Source organism: Phyllopteryx taeniolatus, unplaced genomic scaffold, assembly GCF_024500385.1.
Source record: "Phyllopteryx taeniolatus isolate TA_2022b unplaced genomic scaffold, UOR_Ptae_1.2 contig_24, whole genome shotgun sequence".
Lineage (NCBI taxonomy): Eukaryota > Metazoa > Chordata > Actinopteri > Syngnathiformes > Syngnathidae > Phyllopteryx > Phyllopteryx taeniolatus.
The window spans coordinates 795,992-817,663 of NW_026903162.1; the positions used below are offsets into that span (position 1 = coordinate 795,992).

Consider the following 21,672-nt stretch of genomic DNA (forward strand, 5'->3'; position numbering starts at 1 on the left):
CACACCTACAGGCAATTTAGTCTTCAATTAATGCATATTTTTGGGATATGGGAGGAAACCAGAGTGCCCGGAGAAAACCCACGCAGGCACGGGGTGCATATGCAAACTCCACACAGGCGGGGCCGGGATTTGAACCCCAGTCCTCAGAACTGTGAGGCAAACGTGATAACCAGTCGGTCACCGTGCCGCCACTTCAAACATAGTTAATGTATTTAGAAACAAATAATTTTACATCTTCCAACTCTACATTTCATTTCGTCAGCGTGGTACTTTCAGCGGACTGTGACAATTGGTGCTGGCCTCTCCCAGAGAAGTTTTTGGGTAAACCGTAAATAAGCTTCCACTTGCACGGCACTTTTCTACCTTCAAAGTACTCAAAGCGCTTTAACACTGTCTTCTCATTCACCTACTGATGACAGCATCAGGAGCAACTGGGGGTTCAGTATCTTGCTCAAGGACACTTCGACATGGTCACAAGGGCTGAGGGTCGAACCCACAACCTTCAGGTTGGGAGACGACACTACCACTTGAACCATGCGGCCTGGGTGTGCTGTCCTAAAATTTCAATGCAATGTAATGCAGGATGGACAGAGACATCCAATTGCCACGAACCCAGGACAAGTTAAAAACCTTTATGGCTTTTATGCAGTGCTGTCTCCCCCATAATAATCAGCATGATAGATTTCTGTAGCTCACTTTGTTTGCTTCTTCCACTAACACTTCCAATTCCATTACTTCAAGCTTGATTTTGCACTAGCAGTGCTGTCCCAATTGTTGAAAACCATCAGGGATACTCGAAATGCAAAACACTCTTAGATATGGCGGTCTCCACTATTTTTGCAACTGTTGCAAACAGCACACATGCCTTTTATCAAGCACAGTACAGTGTACTGTAATCTCTAATTGCGTGGGATAGGGACCAAGCCCTGCCGTGAATAGCTGGTGCGAACAAAAAGAGTAGGAGACAAAAATATAATCAATATATATAAAAATATTTTGAATTATCTCTAAATTGAGATGTGTCACTTTCCTTGGCACCTAGACAAGGCCTCTGGCACCATTTTATGGCATCAGAGAGCTATTAGACAGGGTTTTGTCACTATCTTGTGGCATCTGAGGGTGTTTTAGAAAACCCCAAAACAACTAATACGCGTGTTTTTCCACCAAATAGAGGACACTACTGTGATTATTATGAATAAACAATCTTTCAACAACGAACCTCCATAGATCCAGTTTTATGGTTACGTATAAGTGGTGATCTTCTCTGTATGGTGATGGGCTCAGAAAGCTGTACAGCTCTGTCTGTCTCATCACGTGAGAGGTCCTCCAGGCTTCCTGGGTCTGTCTGTTTTTGCCCATTCTGAAAGAAAAGCAAAAAGCGTCCACATGCCGTTACCTGCAAATCACATCTACTTTACTTGGAAGGCTACATTGTGCCGTACCTGTCGTGCTACCTCTGCAGACGCTGGCCTGAAGCCAAAGCCAGTGGGTGCATTCTCTTCTTCCTCAACACCTTTTACTCCTGGGCTAAAGTGAAGCTCCACATGGAAGCGTTCCTCAGATGAGAGATCCTTTCAAGAAAAAAAAGGTATATAACGTTTCAATCATACTGTAGTATGACACAGATTAAATTTCTGTTGGATTTTAAAATGTGCAGTAATGAATAAGAGCTTCATGTAATCTTCTCATGTACAGTTGGGAGAAAAAGTATGTGAACCTGTGAATGTGAATTACCTGGATTTCTACACAGTGGGAACAGAAAGTATTCACACCCCTTATTTTTTTGACTTTCTTATATTGCAGCCATTTGCTAAAATCATTTAAATTCTTTTTTCCCCCCTCAATGTACATACAGCCCCCCATATTGACAGAAAAAATTTAATTGTTGACATATTTGCCGATTTATTAAAGAAAAACTGAAATATCACAAAGCCCCTTTGCTCAATATTTACAAGAAACACCCTTTTGAGCTACAACCCCAATTCCAATAAAGTTGGGACGTTGTGTTAAAAAAAAGTTGGGACAGGTGGCAAAAAAGTTGAGGAATGCTCATCAAACACCTGTTTGGAACATCCCACAGGTGAACCGGCTAATTGGAAACAGGTGGGTGCCATGATTGGGTATAATAGGAGCTTCCCTGAATTGCTCAGTCATTCACAAGCACCTCTTTGTTAACAAGTGCGTGAGAAACTAGTCGAACAGTTTAAGGACAATTTTCCTCAACGTACAATTGCAAGGAATTTAGGGATTTCATCATCTACGGTCCATAATATCATCAAAAGGTTCAGAGAATCTGGAGAAATCATTGCATGTAAGTGGCAAGGCCGAAAACCAACAATGAATGCCCGTGGCCTTCGATCCCTCAGGCGGTACATCTGTGAAGGCACCATTAATGCTGAAAGGTACATACAGGTTTTGGAGAAACATATGATGCCCTTGCTTATTTCAGCAAGACAATGCCAAACCACATTCTGCATGTGTTACAACAGCGTGGCTTTGCAGTAAAAGAGTGGGGCTACTAGACTGGCCTGCCTGCAGTCCAGACCAGTCTCCCATTGAAAATGTGTGCCGCATTATGAAGCGTAAAATACGACAACGGAGACTCCGGACTGTTGCACAGCTGAAGCTATACATCAACCAAGAATGGGAAAGAATTCCACTAACAAAGCTTCAACAATTAGTGTCCTCAGCTCCCAAACATTTATTGAATGTTGTTAAAAAAAAGGTGATGTAATACAGTGGTAAACATGACCCTGTCCCAGCTTTTTTGGAACGTGATTATTTGGTAAAAACAATATAGTTTATCAGTTTGAAAATGAAATATCTTGTCTTTGTAGTGTATTCAATTAAATATAGGTTGAACATGATTTAAAAATCCTTCTATTCTGTTTTTATTTATGTTTAACACAACGTCCCAACTTCATTGGAATTGGGGTTGTAAAAAACTTCGTCGACAGCGCCGAAAATCCCGAAGGAGACAGTCGCTAACATCACCTTTCACCGAGTACACAGGCGATGAGGACCGCGAGGAGGGATTCATCCCCGTCCAATCATTGCCAAATTTGAACATTTCCAGCAGAAAGTCTTTGTAAAGTCAAAAGGACAGGAGCTGAAGGGTACACAGTTTGGGATGAATGATCATTTTCCACGCGAAATCAACGAGCGACGCAAAGTCTTGCACCGTCTAATGAAGAATTACCGGCAACAAGGAAAACGTGCCTCACTGGTTATGGACCAGTGATGCCGCTAAGGTTGTAATGCGTTACTCCCCCCCCAAAAAACGCCATTTTGAGTATATAGCAAAGTAACGCATTACTTTCCCGGGAAAGTAATTAGACAACAGTTACTTCTTCAAACCAACAAAATTTACTTTTGCATAATCAATGCCTCTCACCAAATACCAATTCGTAGCTGGACATTCGAATCAAGAGCAGTTCAGCCGTGAACAAGCATTTAACCGAGACTGCTTAAAGTTTTCAACCAATAGAAGAAAGTGATTGGGAAGTGATTGTTTATTTTTCAATGCAGTACTAAAAAGTGCAAAGAAATGCACGATTACACTGTCGCCACACTTTATTTTCCTGATAAAAAGTGTATTTGACTGTTGTTACTTTTTTTATTTACACATTAAGAATACAGTTTTACTGGCGTATTAAACATGCAATGCATTGTTAATTATTCATACTTCAACTTCATTGGAATTGGGGTTGTAATACAGCCATGCGTCTTTTTGGGAATGATGCAAAGGGTTTTTCACACCTGGATTTGGGGATCATCTGCCATTCCTCCTTGCATATCCTCCCCAGTTCTGTCAGGTTGGATAGTGAACATTGATGGACAGCCATTTTCAGGTCTCAATTGAGTTTAAGTCAGGGCTCTGGCTGGGCCATTCAAGAACAGTCACGGAGTTGTTCTGAAGCCACTCCGTTATTTTAGCTTTGTGCTTAGGGTCATGGTCTTGTTGGAAAGTGAACCTTCGACCAAGTCTGAGGTCCTGAGTACTCTGGAGAAGGTTTTCGTCCAGGATATCCCCGTACTTGGCCGCATTCATCTTTCCTTCAATTGCAACCAGTCGTCCTGTCCCTGCAGATGAAAAACACCCCTATAGCATGATGCTGCCACCACCATGCTTTACTGTTGGGACTATATTTGGCATGTGATGAGCAGTGCCTGGTTTTCTCCACACATACCACTTAAGGCCAAAAGGTTCTATCTTGGTCTCATCAGACCAGAGAATCTTATTTCTCACCATCTTGGAGTCCTTCAGGTGTTTTTTTTAGCAAACTGCATGCGGGCTTTCATGTGTCTTGCACTGAGGAGAGGCACCAGAACACCCGAGGTCGCAGTTCGATGATCGACTTTGTGGTTGTGTCATCGGACTTGCGGTCGCATGTCTTGACACTCGGGTGAAGAGAGGGGCGGAGCTGTCAACTGATCACCACCTGGTGGTAAGTTTGCTCCGATGGTGGGGGAAGATGCCGGTCCGATGTGGTAGGCCCAAACGTATTGTGAGGGTCTGCTGGGAACGTCTGGCAGAATCCCCTGTCAGAAGGAGTTTCAACTCCCACCTCCGACAGAACTTTGCTCATGTTTGCTCATAAAAAGCTCCTCGGTGGCAAGGCTCTGGGGGTGGATGAGATTCGCCAGGAGTTCCTAAAGTCTCTGGATGTTGTGGGGCTGTCCTGGTTGACACGCCTCTGCAACATTGCGTGGAAATCGGGGACGGTGCCTCTGGATTGGCAGACTGGGGTGGTGGTCCCCCTTTTTAAGAAGGGGGACCGGAGGGTGTGTTCCAACTACAGGGGGATCACACTCCTCAGCCTCCCTGGTAAGGTCTATTCAGGGGTGCTGGAGAGGAGGATCCGTCGGGAAGTCGAATCTCAGATTCAGGAGGAGCAGTGTGGTTTTCGTCCTGGCCGGGGAACAGTGGACCAGCTCTACACCTTCGGCAGGGCCCTCGAGGGTGCATGGGAGTTCGCCCAACCAGTCTACATGTGTTTTGTGGACTTGGAGAAGGTGTTCGACCGTGTCCCTCGGGGAGTCCTGTGGAGGGTGTTTCGGGAGTATGGGGTACCGAACCCCATGATACGGGCTGTTCGGTCCCTGTATGACCGTTGTCAGAGTTTGGTCCGCATATCCGGCAGTAAGTCGGACTCGTTCCCGGTGAGGGTTGGACTCCGCCAAGGCTGCCCTTTGTCACCGATTCTGTTCATACTATTTGTGGACAGAATTTCAAGGCGCAGTCGAGGCGTAGAGGGGGTCCGGTTTGGTGGCCTCAGTATTCCATATCTGCTTTTTCTGTTGGCTTCATCAAGCCGTGATCTGCAACTCTCATTGGAGCAGTTCGCAACCGAGTGTGAAGCGGCTGGGATGAGAATCAGCACCTCCAAATCTGAGACCATGGTCCTCAGTACGAAAAGGGTGGCGTGCCCTCTCCAGGTCAGGGATGAGATCCTGCCCCAAGTGGAGGAGTTCAAGATAAGATCCCGGATACAAGCGGCCCAAATGAGTTTCCTCCGCAGGGTGTCCGGGCTCTCCCTTAGAGATAGGTTGAAAAGCTCGGTCATCCGGGAGGATCTCAGAGTAGAGTCGCTGCTCCTCCACATCGAGAGGAGCCAGATGAGGTGGCTGGGGCATATGATTCGGTTGCCTCCCGGACGCCTCCCTGGTGAGGTGTTCCGGGCATGTCCCACCGGGAGGAGACCCCGGGGACGACCCAGGACACGCTGGAGAGACTATGTCCTTCAGCTGGCCTGGGAACGCCTCGGGATCCCCCCGGAAGAGCTGGATGAAGTGGCTGGGGAAAGGGAAGTCTGGACGTCCCTGCTAAAGCTACTGCCCCTGCGACCCGACCTCGGATAAGCGGTAGAAAATGGGCGAAAGAATGGAAAATGTAAAAGCAGGCCTACTGGGTTTGGTGTGGAGGAAGGGTCGGTGTCGGCGTTAACAATGACTGAACAATAGAGATGGATAAATAGCTCGCTCATGGCACATAGTAGTGCTCATGGCACTTATTAAGTCAACTAGGAAACAAAGATGCAGAAAGATACAGCACTCAGCAGGCTTTGGATTTGATCCTGAACCAACTCAACCCTTTGACATTGCCCTGCAGCTGAGTTCAGACTGAAATTTCTTCTGGTAAGATTTCCTAAACATCCTATTTTCATTTGCTAATTATGGCAGTTGTGTTTTAGGAGAAGACGAGAACAATGCTAAATCAATACAGAGGAAGCATACTTGATGTTTTGGAATTATAATTCAAATGATATCGTTCCGTAGATTTCTGATTTTGAGGTTTTTATAGCTCACGTCATATTTCATTGCTCATATCTAAAAAATATGATCACCCTTCAGATGAGGAGCCACCAGAGAGGTCGACTGGAGACACACACCGGGCCAACAGAGAAGGCAAAAGACGGCACAGTGTGGCGTGAAGAACAGGTCGGAAGGCATCTCTATCACAGCCGAATTGAATCTTACACTGCAGATGGAGAGCCAACTGAAGAAGAACAGTTTCGAGTCGCTTACAGAGTTTCCTCTGTTTCGTCACTCTTGGCATGCTTCGAAATATTCAGGAGTGGACTGTTCAGCATGGACGCCAGATAGAGTATGACAGTTGGTTGATGACTCTTCCTGAACTAAAGGTGTTCATTGCCATCCTCCTTTTGCGTGGGGTGATCAAACTTCTATTACTGCGTGACGCATGGTCAGCAAAACAGGGACACTCACTGATCATCGGATTTATGGCCCGTTTTTTCTGGGGTGCTGTGTGTACATTAATGAGGAAAAAAATGAACCTAAATTATTTTAGCAAATGGCTGCACTATAACAAAGAGTGAAATATTTAAGGGGTTCTAAATACTTTCCATACCCACTGTATATTGTCCTGGTTGAGTTTACCAACCAACCACTTTAAATCCCAAGGTTCACATACTTTTTCCACCCTGCACTGTGAAGTTTACATGCTGTGTTTGTGATAGAAAAACAGAATTAAAGTGGGAGGAAAAAGTATGTGAACCCTTTTGATTCCTGCATTAATTGGTCATAAAATGTAGTCTGATCATCTAAATCACAAGAATAAACAGTCTACTTAAACTAATATCACGTTTTCATATTTTTATTGAAAAAACGTCGACATTCACAGGTCAGGGAGGAAAAAAATTAATAACCGCAACCAAGGAGTGGTCATCCCATAAAGATGACTGCAAGAGCAGGGCACAGAATGAGGTAAAAAAGAACCCTAGAGTGTCAGATCAAGACTAAACCCAGACAGCAGCTGTGTCTGTGCCAGATCTGCCCTTTAGTTGCCAGATCCTCATAGCAATCAGAGCCGTTGGACGGATGTGTCAGTTGTGGACCACACCATCAATGTAACAGTCAAAGTGATTGGTTAGGGGCTGATCCGGGTTAGGTCCGCAGACCAAATGCGGGAAAACTCTGAAATTTTTAGTTAAAAAAAAAAAAAAAAAAAAAAGAGTCCACACCACATCCGGCCCATTGTTCAAAAACACACTGGCTCGATCTGTATTGCGGATTCGGCCCGAATTTTGAAGGACATCTGCCCCATATCCGGGCCAATTAGATTTTCCTATCTGGGAGAGAAATCACTGGCACATGCCAACATCTGTCGACAAATCTACCATAGGTAAAACATTAAACAAGAATGGGGTTCATGGGAGAACACCAAGGAGGAAGCCGTTGCTGCCTAAAAAACCTGTTTGCACGTTTAAAGTTTGCTAAAGAGCACTTGGATGTGCAGTTTTGTAAAAGAGGAATGGTCCAAAATTCATCCTGATTGTTGTGCATGTCTGATCTGCAACTGCCGCAAACATTTAGTTGAGGTTATTGCCGCCAATGGAGAGTCAACCACTTATAAAATCCAAGGGTTCATTTACCTTTTCCTCCCTGTCCTGTAAATGTTTATTTTCAATAAAAATATGAAAACATAAAATTGTTTGGGTGGTATTAGTTTTAGCTGCCACAGAGCAGCCAAATTGTTAGTGTGGTATTATTTTAAGCAGTAAAAAGCTCCTCGGTTTCAGGGCCCCAGGTGTGGATGAGATCTGTCCGAGTAATATTAAGAATATTGATGATGATAGTAATAATTAATTTTATTGATAGGCACCTTTCCATCCACACAAAGTCACTGTACAAAACACAGGTCAAAGAAATCAAGCAATACAATAAAAATAAAGCATAAAACATCAATTAAAATTACAAATGATTTGGGAAATGTTAAAGTGAATAGACAGTCCGTACAGGAGTCTCTTGAGTTTGGATTTGAAGAGGGTTAAGTCGTGCTTGTGTAGTGATTTCCAAAGACGGCGGGTAGCGTGGCTGAACGCTCTGTCCCCCACGGTCGGCAGTCCTACGGAAGGGACAGTGAGGTTGATGGAGGACGATGATCTGAGAGAGCCGTGGGACGAGGGGGGCGGCAATGTGAAGGAGGTCAGCAAGATATTTGGCGGAGCAAGGTTATTGATGGCCTAGAAGGTGCAGATCAGTATTTTATATTGTATGCGGTATTTGAAAGGGAGACAGTGGAGTTGTTGTAGGGATGGAATCATGTGGTGAGTTGGGGGGGGCGGGTGTCCTTGTGATAATACTGGAGGCAAAGTTCTGGAGAAGCTGCATTTTCTTTTTTGTGACTTGTGATGGAGACCAAACAAGAGAATAACAACAATGTTCCCAATTAGCCTGTTCACCTGTGCAAACAGGTGTTTGATGAGCATTCCTCAACTTTCTCAGTCTTTTTTGAAACGTGTTGAAGCCATAAAATTCTAAGTTAATGATTATTTGCTAAAAACAAAGTTTATCAGTTTGAGCATTACATATCTTGTCTTTGTAGTGTATTCAATTAAATATAGGTTGAACATGATTTGCAAATCATTGTATTCTGTGTTTATTTATGTTTAACATCCCAACTTCATTGGAATTGGAGTTGTAGACCTGGGTGTCTTCTGCGTAACATTGAAAACTAAATTTACCGAAAATATAGCTAAGAGGTAGGATGTAGGTGATAAAGAGTAGGGGGCCCAAGACAGAGCCCTGGGTGACACCAGAGAAAAGGAGGGACAGATAGGATTTGAATGATTTCATCTGAACTAACTGGGTGCGGCCGCACAGGTAAGAACTGAACCACTGGAGGTGTGTGTGTGCGTGTGAGCATGTAATGCCAATGTGGTGGGAGTCTGTTCAGGAGGATGGTGTGGGAAATGGTATGAAATCAATCAGTCAAATCAAGGAGGATGAGGATCTTGAGCAGGCCTATCAACTGCCAGGAAGAGGTCATTGGTAATCTTGATGAGTGCCGTTTCAATACTATGGAGGGGGTGGAATCCAGACTTGTATCGTTCATGGTGATTATTGGAAGTGAGGTGGGAGTGGAGCTTGGAAGCAATAGTCTTTTCCAAGATTTTTGAGAGAAATGTGAGGTTGGCGATGGGACGAGGGTTATTGAAATTATTTGGATCTGCACCAGTTTTCTTTTTCAGTATTGGGGCTATTGTTGCAGTTTTGAATTCTGTGGGAAAAATACCAGTAGAGAGAAATAAGTGGATGATCTTAGTGATGCGGGGGACCAGGAACGGGAGGCAAGCTTAGACCAGAACAGTAGGTAGGGGGTCAAATTAGGGCTTGGAGCAACGGAAGACTTCTGAAATGTCCATGGCAGAAGGCAGAGTAAAACCTGAAAGTAAGTGGACCCCTGGGCCTGATCCCGCCCCTCGGTTGATTGGGTGGGGTCCTCACCCTCCGCGGTGCGGCCAGAGCAATTACAGGACACTTCTGTCAGTCTTTGTGCATGTAAAACGGTGTCAATTCACTTGCATGTATCCGCAGGCACACACACGAGGACTCTTTCACTGGGTGTGGGGTCACGCACTTACTGCGACAAATAACTCATGAATATGCAAATCGCTTGTGTATACCCTCATTTATACTTTCATCCTGTAGACTTTCATAATTTACATAATTAATCCCACCACACTTCAGTTGTACAGCCGGGTCCACGACCCTGGTCCTGCATGCTTCTTCTCCTGTCTTTGTCCTGTTCTATCTTGTCCTGATCTTCCCTCACAGGGTGTAGCACTACAGCCCCGTGCAACACTCATATTAATGTTTCATTGTTGCAGATAATGTAATGATTTACTTCTCTCATCCTGTTTACAATTAGCGCTTTGTCTTTTGTCTTTGTTTCTCTCTCCCCTCTAGAGACTTTACTCTGTTCGACTGATCAAGTCTGATTTTCAATAAACCTCAATTATAATACTAAGAAACCACAGCGGAAGCTTAAAAACTCCACTGTGACACAGTAAAACTGTTCTGGCATAAAAGGGATACAGATTTTCCATTCTGCTTGACCTAACAGCCGAACAGGACGAAAAAAAAAACTAAGTGGACAGGTAGGACAGGGAGGTAGTGAGGATGGACTAAGGCAGGAGGAAGGAAGAAGATGCTGGTGGATGTTTGATTTTTGCATCAAAAAATTACATTATTAAAGAAAGTAAAGACAAAAGATAGTCTGCATGTTCTCACCGTGCCTGTGTGGGTTTTCTCGGGGCACTCCGGTTTCCTCCCACATCCCAAAAACATGCATGGTAGGTTAATTGAAGACTCTAAATTGCCCGTAAGTGTGCATGTGAGTGTGAATGGTTGTTTGTTTGTATGTGCCCTGCGAATGGCTGGCAACCAGTTCAGGGTGTACCCCGACTCCTGCCCAATGATGGCTGGGATAGGCTCCAGCACGCCCGCGACGCTAGTGAGGAGAAGCGGCTCAGAAAATGGATGGATGGATTAGTACAAGTGGGAAGGAATGGAGTCTGGTGGGCGTGAAATATCGCCAAGCAGGGAGAATACTACCTTGGAGCCTTTGTTTTTATGGATGAGGGTTGTGTAGTAGGTAGATTTAGATTTCATATTGAAGCCTATGGATTAGGAATGGGATGTCACTTACATACAGTATATGTGAGTCAAGACAGGTGAGCGAATACTTTTGCAACATAGTGTATAGCTCAATAATTCAGTACTATATTGTTCTCAGTCTTTACACATTTTCAGCACTTACCTTCAAACATATTTGATGTATTTAATTAGAAATTCTTATTTTTTCTTATTCCAATTTAGAAAGAAAACACAACAATGGATTTAGTTCAACTTTAAGGAACACTCATGCCAAATACCATGCTTGTATCACAAAGTGCACAATTCTACCCAAAATCCACAATTACCTGCTTCATTAAAACAGCGTGGACATTTTTGAAAAATGTTAAAATTGTATCAGAATCAGAATCATCTTTATTTGCCAAGTATGTCCAAAACACACAAGGAATTTGTCTCCGGTAGTTGGAGCCGCTCTAGTACAACAGACAGTCAATTTACAGAATACTTTGGAGACATAAAGACATTGACAAAAAACAATTGTGCAAAAAGATGGAGAGTCCTCTAGCACTTAGAGCAGTTCGAATGACTAATATTGCAATAGTCCGGTGCAATGACCATTGTGCAAAGGGCGCTGAGACTTCAAGGATTGTATGCGGTTTAAAGTGACGAGTAGTGCGATAATCTGGGACAATGTTGGTTGTGCAATTGTTACAGATACTCCTCAATCAGTGTGCAAATGGAGCAGATGCTACTCTGGCATGAGTGGCCAGTATATGCAAATAGTGCAGCATGGCGAAACAACTACAGTGAGTGCACGAGTAATACATAATTGGCCCCACAGAAATGTGACAACGAACTCAAGTCAAAAAATTGCCAGCTTGTTGTAATGGAATTATAGGTTAGGTGTTTAAGAAGTTGATCGCAAGAGGGAAGAAGCTGTTGGAATGTCTACTAGTTCTAGTTTGCATTGATCGGTAGCGCCTACCTGAGGGAAGGAGCTGGAAGAGCTGGTGACCGGGGTGCGCAGGGTCCGAGAGGATTTTGCACGCCCTTGTCTTAGTTCTGGCAGCGTGCAAGTCCTCAATGGTGGGTAGGGGGGTACCGACAATCCTTTCAGCAGTTTTGATTGTCCGTTGCAGTCGAAGTTTGTCCTTTTTTGTACCAGCACCAAACCAGACTCTGATGGAAGAACACAGGACTGATTCGATGACCGCTGTTTAGAACTGTCTCAGCAGCTCCGGTGGCAGGCCGTGCTTTCTCAGAAGCCGCAGGAAGTACATCCTGTGCTGGGCCTTTTTGAGGACGGAGTTGATGTTGGTCGCCCACTTCAAGTCCTGAGAGATTGTAATTCCCAGGAACTTGAAGGTCTCGACAGTTGACACAAGGCAGCTGGACAACGTGAGGGGCAGCTGTGGCGAAGGATGCCTCCTGAAGTCCACGATCATCTCTACAGTCTTGAGCGTGTTCAGCTCCAGGTTGTGTCGGCCGCACCACAGCTCCAGCCGCTCCGCTTCCTGTCGATATGCAGACTCGTCACCGTCCTTGATGAGGCCGATGACAGTGGTGTCATCTGCAAACTTCAGGAGTTTGACAGTCGGGTTCGCTGAGGTGCAGTCGTTCGTGTAGAGAGAGAAGAGCAGCGGAGAGAGGACACAACCTTGGGGCACCCCGGTGCTGAGCTGAAGTCCACGAACAGGATCCTCGCGTAGGTCCCTGCACTGTCGAGGTGTTCTAGGATGAAGTGCAGTCCCATGTTGACTGCATCATCCGCAGACCTGTTCGCTTGGTAGGCAAACTGCAGGGGGTACAGCAGGGGACCGGTGACACTCTTGAGGTGGTCCAGCACGAGACGTTCAAAGGACTTCATGACCACAGATGTCAAAGCGACAGGCCTGTAGTCATTCAGACCCGAGATTGCAGGTTTCTTGGGGACTGGAATGATGGTGGAGCGTTTGAAACAGGATGGAACTTCGCACATTTCCAGCGATCTATTGAAGATCTGAGTGAAGACTGGAGCGAGCTGGTCCGCGCAGACTTTGAGGCAGGATGGGGACACATGGTCCGGGCTTGCCGCTTTGTTAATCTTCTGTTGTTTGAAGATGCGTCTCACATCCTGTTCATGGATGGTTAACGCAGAAGTCAGAGGTGTGATTGTGGTCGTGGGTGCGGCCGGGGGGGGGTGTGTGGTGTGAAACTGTCCTTTTCAAATCTGCAGTAGAAGGTATTCAAGTCGTTGGCTAGTGTGTCGTTGGAATGCATGCCAGACTGATTTAGAGTCGTTTTCGCTAATCTGTTTTTCCAACTTTGCTGCATGGTTCCTCTTTGCAATTTTAATTTCTTTCGTCAGCTGGTTTCTAGCTCGATTATACAGGGCCCTGTCCCCGCTCTGATATGCGTCCCGCTTAGCTTGGCGAAGCTGCTTAAGTTTAGCAGTGAACCACGGCTTATTGTTGTTGAATGTGCGAAATGATTTTGTTGGTACACAGACCTCTTCACAGAAACTGATATAGGATGTGACAGTGTCCGTATATTCATCCAGGCTGCCAGCTGAATTTTCAAAGACACTCCAGTCTGTGCAGTCTAAACAGCTTTGAAGTTCCATCTTGGCTTCATTGGTCCACTTTTTGACTGTTTTCACTGTAGGCTTCGCACATTTAAGTTCTTGCCTGCACGTCAGTATTAAGTGAATTAAGGAGTGATCAGACGAGCCCAGGGCTGCACGAGGTATAGCACGGTATGCGTTTTTTACCGTAGTATAGCAGTGGTCTAAAGTATTATTTTCCCTGGTAGGACAGTCGATGTGCTGCTTGTATTTAGGGAGTTCGTGGTTGAGTTTAGCTTTGTTAAAGTCCCCGAGAATAATGAGGGGTGAGTCCGGGTGTTTTTTTTCAATTCCGTTGACTTGTTCGGCGAGCGTTAGCAATGCGGCGTTCGTGTTAGCTTGAGGCGTTATATAGACTCCAGCCAGTATGAATGATGCGAACTCACATGGCGAGTAGAATGGTTTACAGTTTAAGAATAGCGACTCCAAATGCGGGCTGCAGTGTGTGCTGAGCACCGTGACGTCAGTACACCATTTTTCGTTGATATAGAGGCATATCCCGCCGCCCTTTGTTTTTCCCGATGATTCCATGTCGCGGTCCGCTCGATGAATGTGGAAGCCGGGAAGCATGACGGCGCCATCGGGTACAGCGTCACAAAGCCAGGTCTCCGTGAAGCACATGGCCGCGGAACGTCCGAAGTCTTTACTGGTCTTTAACAGAAGATGAAGCTCGTCCATTTTGTTGGGTAGGGAGCGTACATTCGTGAGGTGGATCGACGGGAACGCCAATCTGTGTCCTCTCTTGCGGAGTTTCACCTGAATGCCGGGTCGCTTCCCTCTGTGGCGCCGCTTCTGTCTCCATGCGCCGAAAACCCCGGACGCCGCTCCGGTGAGTAACTCGGGGAAAAAACTGAGCGGATATTCGAAAGTTGGTGACAGAAAGTCCGGAGTAGCCTCCTTGATGGTTAGCAGGTCTCCCCTTGTGTAAGTGAGTCGTGTAAGGTCTCCAAAGACGGACGAAAAACACAAAAACAAAGACAATACTAGAGAGCGCGTTACCGAGGCGACCACACTGGTAGGCGCCATCTTGGGATGGCACAAGGTGGACCTAACATGATTCAGTTAGCAAGTTGACTGTGTTCTGTTTAACAACTATAATTCGAATTTCAACTGAAGTAAACACATTTTAAAATACTTATTGTACTTGTATGTGTGCAAATGTTTGGGCCACATTTAAGAAGACATCAGAGTTTCATTATTCTGCTCTATTTTCATGATGACTAAGTGATACTGATGAGGACACCCCCTGGATTTTATAGTGATAATGACGTGTTAGCATGTGTATCACATTTTATGACCAATTCATGCAAAAATCCTGGTAATTACAAAGGGTTCGCATACTTACGGTATACTATTGTTTGAGTTACATTTTTGCTGTTGTTGATTTAGCATAATAATGAATGAATGAAAAACAAAATATAACCTTATTGTTGTCCTCATATAACATAATGACAATCTGAGTCATGTAGTTGAGTTCAGAAACAGCACTAAGGTAATCCATGGCACGATTCCACTGTTGATCTTTCTCTTCCTTTTGGACATAAAGACAAAATTGTTTTACTGTGACCTGCCAGAATATACATATGACGATCAAGAGATTCACATCTTACATCAAGTAAACCACCATAGCGGAAAATACTCAGCAGAGAGTGGACGTGACTTTCACTGGTGAAATATAGACGTGTCCTCACATGTCGTCCTGGCGACATCACTCCGCGTGAGTATCTGCAAACAAGATCTGCCACTTAAATGTACTAGTTCATGGTGAAAAAATTGGCACTTATACCATATTTCTGGACTTAAAATCACATCTGCAGAAAAAAAATCCCCCAAAATTGAATCAGAAGTAATTTTAGGCTTGTTTTCTGATGAAATATTGGATTTTCAGCCAGATTTTGGCCCAACCACATTTTGGACACAGCCTTGTAGATGGCAGAAGGCGAGGACATTTCCTCATTGAACTATGTATTCTGCGGTGTAATTGTTGCCTATATTGAAAGTATGGATGTTTTTTAATACACTAAGTGAAAATAGGGATTGTGAAACATGTTGGAAGGCTTGTTTAAAACATTTTAAAAAAAAAAGACTGTTGAAGTGCCTCCTAAAAGGAAAGACGATAGCCACGTCATCCCACATGAAGTTATTCTTACAGATTCATTTCCGCATATGTACACTTAATTATGTATTGATTGTATCACAAATGCCTCCCTATTTATGCCCACATACACTTCTAAAAAATATCTGAAAAATCGGCTCGGTATTTATGATTTTATGGACGCATTTCCACATCACCCAAGTCTATTATCCCACATCTGCATCTGTACACGGCTTTTGTCATCTTAATTTTGCCCTTAATTTTGTTTTTTAAGTATTGACAAGTGCCTCGAAGATGTTCCGATAGAGTTCCTATATATCACAAAAGCGTTTCTGTAGGTGACAATGTGTGAGAGACTTTGGCTGGCTGTCATAAAAGTCGGATGACGAGGGCAACTCCGGCCGAAAGCTTTTTGTTGCTTTATGCCCCAAAGCTGCAGCCAATCTTCACCAAATGTTTGAGTACATCCCTATATGCCCACTTACACTTCTGGAAATATTACAACAATCGGCCCGGTATTCATGATTTTATGGACCAAAACGCTTTCCTCTCCACAGATGATCATTTGAGAAAAAGGAAGGCGCGTAACGTACATAAATCTAAAATATTGGGCCTATCGTAATATTTCCAGACTGCATCTGCCCTGAGTAGAAATTATTCCGCGTAAATTTTGGTGATGATTGGTGACAGTTTTTGGACATTGCGCCACGATTCTTGGGTTCATGCATGAGGTTTGCAAGGATGTGGCGGTCGCCTGCCGTATTTGTATCATTTTAATTACGACACCCTAATAAATTAGCGATTTTTTAGCATATTAAATTAGCTGTCGTCGACTGAACAGAATTTTGGGATGCTAACTGTTGTTCATATGATAGTGTGATTGTATATGAAAGCAATATAAGCGATACCAACTTCAACAAAGCAGTGTTTGGAAACGCAAACAAGTTGTCATTTTGTATTTAATTTCCTCAAAAGTTGTCATTCTGGGTATTCACCTAACAGCTATGATATATGAAAAATTAGTTAATACTTTAATTTTACAGTATAGTTAATTCCTTTGTCCACACTGGCTATGCAGTGTCTCCAGTTTTGTGTGTGTGTGTTTTTTTTTTTTTTTTTTTAAGTTGTCATTTTCAAGGTCGGGGTTTCCACCGGACAGCGACAATATATAAAATATGACTAATTACTGCCACTTTATACGATAGTACATTCCTTTTTCCACACCAGCTATGCACTGAATTTGGTCTCCGCTCCTGCCTTCTATGTCACATCAAGACATAGGGGGGTATTGATTTTGGCGATCAAAAGGGGGCTTTCCAAAGGCAATGAGTTATTTATCAATTGCTCGAAAATGTATTGGTATTGTATTGCCAGTTTCATTTTATTGAGCAAAAAAAAAATCGGTAAATCAACTTGTTAGTAAATTATTGACCATTAAGACCCCATATCTTCTTAATCAAAAACATTATCAGTTGTCACCCAAAGCTTTGTACCAATCATTTTACTTATAAATGATACTTTAGCCTTCACTCACAGAGGGTGCAGCTTGTTGACAGACTCATCCTCATGAGTCCTCTGAAGGTCAAGTTGGATCTTTCTGACCAGTGGAAGGCAGTAGGCATATGCAATGTCCAGCTTTTCAGCTTTATTTATGCCATATTCCTAGAGTAAAAAAACAAACAAAATAGAAACGGTCAGGAGCTGTAGAAGTACAAGTAAAGCAACGGCAACTTGAATGCAAGGGCTGAAATTGGCACAGTTTGTAATATGTCCAAAACTTTCGCTAAAAAAAAAAAAAAAAACCTCAAAATTTTAAGATACTTCTGAACGTTGACCCATTACCCATCATTGAAGATCAATAGACTTGGGCTGTGTAATCTCCTGTGGTGAGATTATGTCTGCTGCACCTTTTGCTATCTTAAAAATGAGGATGCACTTCAGTTGACTTAATTTCAGCCAGATAAAAAAAAAATGTGTGTGCATTGGCTTTTTACTTAGACTCAATCTGATACTTGGTCAAGAGAAGAAAAACACACCAGAAGTACAGAGATTTTCCACAAAAAAAAAAGAATCCCAGCACAAGTAATTAAAGCTTATAATGTCTCCATCAAACATATTAGTGAATGAAGACTATATCACACGCATGTTAGTCAACTGGTGTACGGAGTTGCTGAGCCGGCACATCGAGGAGGGGTGAGTCAGCGAGCCCGTCCAGCAGGGGACCTAACCAGGGGGACGCAACAGACCGCCCAGAACCCAGGGAGGTCCCGATCCCCACCGAAGCACCCTGACCAGTCCCAAAGGGAGGGGCACGGGCAACGGACCACCGCCCCTCACCCAGTGAGGCCCACCGCCTCCACCACCCCCGGAGAGCATGGGGGCCCCAGCCACCAACAGGGCCCAACACAGCAACCAGCAGCCACCCAAAAACAGTCATAGCCCGCCAAAGCGAGCCCATGTTAAGCGCCCGTTGTGAGCAAGGACGGGCGAGGGTGCCAAGAGAGTGGAGAGGAAGATGGGGCTTTTATTTTCTTTTAAATTAACTTTGATTAAAATGTTCTGTTACAGACTTGAAGGGGCCTATCTCATTGGCCTGGCGACTTAATGGCGACTTGAGTCTCCACTGGTTGTTGAGATGTCTCCGTCACGTCTTCTGGAGACGAGCCGTGCTGCCAATGAGTCGCAGTAAAATCGAACATTGATTTCATTGGGGACCTTTTGGAGACTCTACTCACCACAGAGAAAACTCATAATGTAGCTTACTGTCACAAAACTACGATCAATCATCACCAAAATTTATGTGGACATCTCCACATCACCCTTTTGAGAACGACTGCCCCAATACAGACCCTTTCCAAAACATTTGAAAATCATGGAAAAGTTTATTTATTTCCATAATTCCATTCAAAAAGTTAAACTTTCATATATTACAGATTCAGGGTCCACAATTTTAAAACATTCAAGTATTTGTTTATTTTTACATAACTTGGGCTTCCAGCTCATAAAACCCACGAAATCAGGAATTAAAAAAATTAGAATACTGTGACGAAATCAACCCAAATTTTGCAGGCCATAAATGTTTTAAACTGAGTGTCAAACACTAATCATCAACTAAACTCAAGCACCTGCACAGGTTTTCCCAGGTGTGATTAAATTGCTTCAGTTTGGTTCAATTGTCTCAGCTGGGTTCAACATGGGGAAGACTGCAGACTTGACAACTGGCCAGAAGACCATCATTGATACACTCCATAGGATGGGAGTTTCCTCCCACATCTCAAAAACATGCATGGTAGGTTTATTTATTATTATTCATTTATTCATTCATTCATTCATCTTCCGTTCCGCTTACCCTCACTAGGGTCGCGGGCGTGCTGGAGCGTATCCCAGCTATCTTCGGGCGAGAGGCGGCGTACACCCTGAACTGGTCGTCAGCCAATCGCAGGGCACATATAACCAAACAACCATTCGCACTCACATTCACACCTATGGGCAATTTAGAGTCTTCAATTAACCTACCCTGCATGTTTTTTGGGATGTGGGAGGAAACCGGAGTACCCAGAGAAAACCTACACGGGAACAGGGAGAACATGGAAACTCCACACAGACAGGGGCGGGATTTGAAACCCGGTCCTCAGAACTGTGAGGCGTGCGTGCTAACCAGTCTCCGCCATGCCGCTTATTTATTATTATTATTATTAAAAAAAAAAGTATTCCCCTCCTTGAGCTGTCACCTTATCGTGGTGGAGGGGTTTGTGTGTCCCAATGATCCTAGGAGCTAAGTTGTCTGGGGCTTTATGCCCCTGACAGGGTCACTCGTGGCAAACAGGTCCGAGGTGAGGGACCAGACAAAGGACGGCTCCAAAGACACCAATGATGAGAAAAACTATTGTATCGCATTTTCCCTTACCGGGACAAGGGTCACTGGGGCCCCCCTCTGGAGCCAGGCCTGGAGGTGGGGCTTGAACGCGAGCACCAGGTGGCCGGGCCTGCACCCATGGGGCCCGGCCGGGCACAGCCCATAAGGGTAAGGTGGGTCCACCTTCCCATGGGCTCACCACCTGTGAGAGGGGTCAGAGGGGTCAGGTGCAGTGTGAGCTGGGCGGTGGCCGAAGGCAGGGGCCTTGGCGTTCTGATCCCCGGCTACAGAAGCTGGCTCTAGGGACGTGGAATGTCACCTCTCTGGCCAGGAAGGAGCTCGAACTGGTGTGTGAGATCGAGAACTTCCGACTAGATATAGATATAGATATATACGCTCGCCTCAACACACTGCTTGGGCTCTGGTACTAGTCGTCCTGAAAGGGGTTGGACTCTCTTCCACCATATAATTTTTTGATGCTATGGTTTTAGCTTGTTTAATATGTTAATGTCAAAGAATTTCAAAGCATGGCCAGGCTTGCAACCATGAGGCCTAGCTGGCCACAGCCTGAAGAGGTAATGTGGGTTCCCCTTCCCATGAGCTCATTACTTGTGGTAGGGGCCAAGAGGGTCAGATGCCTATTGAGCTGGGTGGCGTCCGAAGGCGGGGACTTTGGCGGTTTTATTCCCGGCGACAGAAGCTGGCTCTAGGGACGTGGAATGGCAGGGAAGGAGCCCAAGCTGGTGTGTGAGGTTGAGAAGTTCCGACGAGAGATAGTAAGGCACACCTCCAAACATAGGTTGGGCTCCGGTACAAGTCCTCTTGAGAGGGGTTGGACTCTTTTCGACTCTGGAGTTGCCCACGGTGAGGCGCCGAGCAGGTGTGGGTATACTTATTGCGTCCTGGCTCGAGGCCTGTAAATTGGAGTCCACCCCGATGGATGAGAGGGTAGCCTCCTTCCGCCTTCGGGTGGTGGCATGGGTCCTGACTGTTGTGTGTGCTTATGCACCAAACAGCAGTCGAGAGTACCCACCCTTTTCAGAGTCCTTGGAGAGGGTGCTGGAGAGCGCTCTCGCTGGGGACTCCATCGTTCTGCTGGGGGACTTCAATGCTCACGTGGGCAATGAAAGTGAGACCTGCAAGGGCGTGATTGGGAGGAACGGCTCCCACAATCACAACCCCAGTCTTGTTCTGTTATTGGACTTCTGTGCTCATCACGGATTGTCCATAATGTACACCATGTTCAAGCATAAGGGTGTCCACACATGCACTTGGCACAAAGACACCATAGGTCACAGTTCGATGATCGACTTTGTGGTCGTGTCATCGGCCTTGCAGCCGCATATCTTCGACACTCGGGTGAAGAGAGGGACGGAGCTGTCAACTGATCACTACCTGTGGAAGATGCCGGTCAGACCTGGCAGGCCCAAACATATTGTGAGGGTCTGCTGGGAACGACTGTCAGAATCCCCTGTCAGAAGGAGTTTCAACTCCCACATCCGGCAGAACTTAACCCACCTCCGGCGGGGGACATCGAGTCCGAGTGGACCATGTTCTGTGCCTCCATTGCTGAGGCGGCCGACCGGAGCTGTGGCCGTAAGGTTGTCAGTGCCTGTCGTGGCGGGAATCCCAGACTTGTTCGTGGACACCAGCGGTGAAGGATGCCGTCAAGTTAAAGGAGGAGTCCTATCGGGCATTTTTGGCCTGTGGTACTCCTGAGGCAGCTGATGGGTACCGGCTGGCCAAGCGGAATGCAGCTTTGGTAGTCGCTGAGGCAAAAACTCGGCGTGGGAGGAGTAGGGTGAGGCTGTGGAGAACGACTTACGGATAGCTTCGAGGAAATTCTGGTTCACCATCCACCGTCTCAGGAGGGGGAAGCAGTGCACCATCAAGACTGTGTATAGTGGGGATGGAGTGCGGCTTAACTCGACACAGGACGTTGTGAGTCGGTGGGGAGAATACTTCGAAGACCTCAGTTTAACCAACACGCCTTTCCATGAGGAAGCAGAGTCTGGGGTCTCTGAGGTCCACTCTCCTATCTCTGGGGTTGAGGTCACCAAGGTGGTTAAAAAGCTCCTCGGTGGCAAGGTGATGAGATTCGCCCGGAGTTCCTAAAGGCTCTGGATGTTGTGGGGCTGTCCTAGTTGACACGCCTGTGCAACATCTCGTGGACATCGAGTACAGTGCCTCTGGGATGGCAGACTGGGGTGGTGATCCCCCTTTTAAAGAAGGGGGACC

At 45.4% G+C, this 21,672-nt stretch overlaps 2 protein-coding genes across 8 annotated transcripts in view; both read right to left on the bottom strand.

The window, feature by feature from the left end:
* The window catches only part of ppip5k1a (diphosphoinositol pentakisphosphate kinase 1a), a 137,242-nt gene that overhangs the window by 45,354 nt on the left and 70,216 nt on the right, over window positions 1-21,672 (bottom strand). For all 7 annotated transcript variants that reach the window (XM_061765039.1, XM_061765037.1, XM_061765035.1 and 4 more), the window contains exons 19-23: window positions 17,113-17,240; window positions 15,094-15,208; window positions 14,907-15,014; window positions 1,443-1,571; window positions 1,220-1,360 (exon numbers count right to left, since the gene is read on the bottom strand). In XM_061765039.1, the coding sequence (XP_061621023.1) occupies window positions 1,220-1,360; window positions 1,443-1,571; window positions 14,907-15,014; window positions 15,094-15,208; window positions 17,113-17,240 (621 nt within the window). The remainder of the gene's footprint in view (window positions 1-1,219; window positions 1,361-1,442; window positions 1,572-14,906; window positions 15,015-15,093; window positions 15,209-17,112; window positions 17,241-21,672) is intronic.
* On the bottom strand, window positions 11,966-14,900 carry LOC133473356 (uncharacterized). The gene is made up of 2 exons (XM_061765040.1): window positions 14,240-14,900; window positions 11,966-14,134 (listed from the first exon to the last, which is right to left on the bottom strand). Exons 1-2 carry the CDS (start codon window positions 14,507-14,509, stop codon window positions 13,085-13,087), a joined length of 1,320 nt encoding a protein of 439 aa, XP_061621024.1. The 5' UTR covers window positions 14,510-14,900; the 3' UTR covers window positions 11,966-13,084.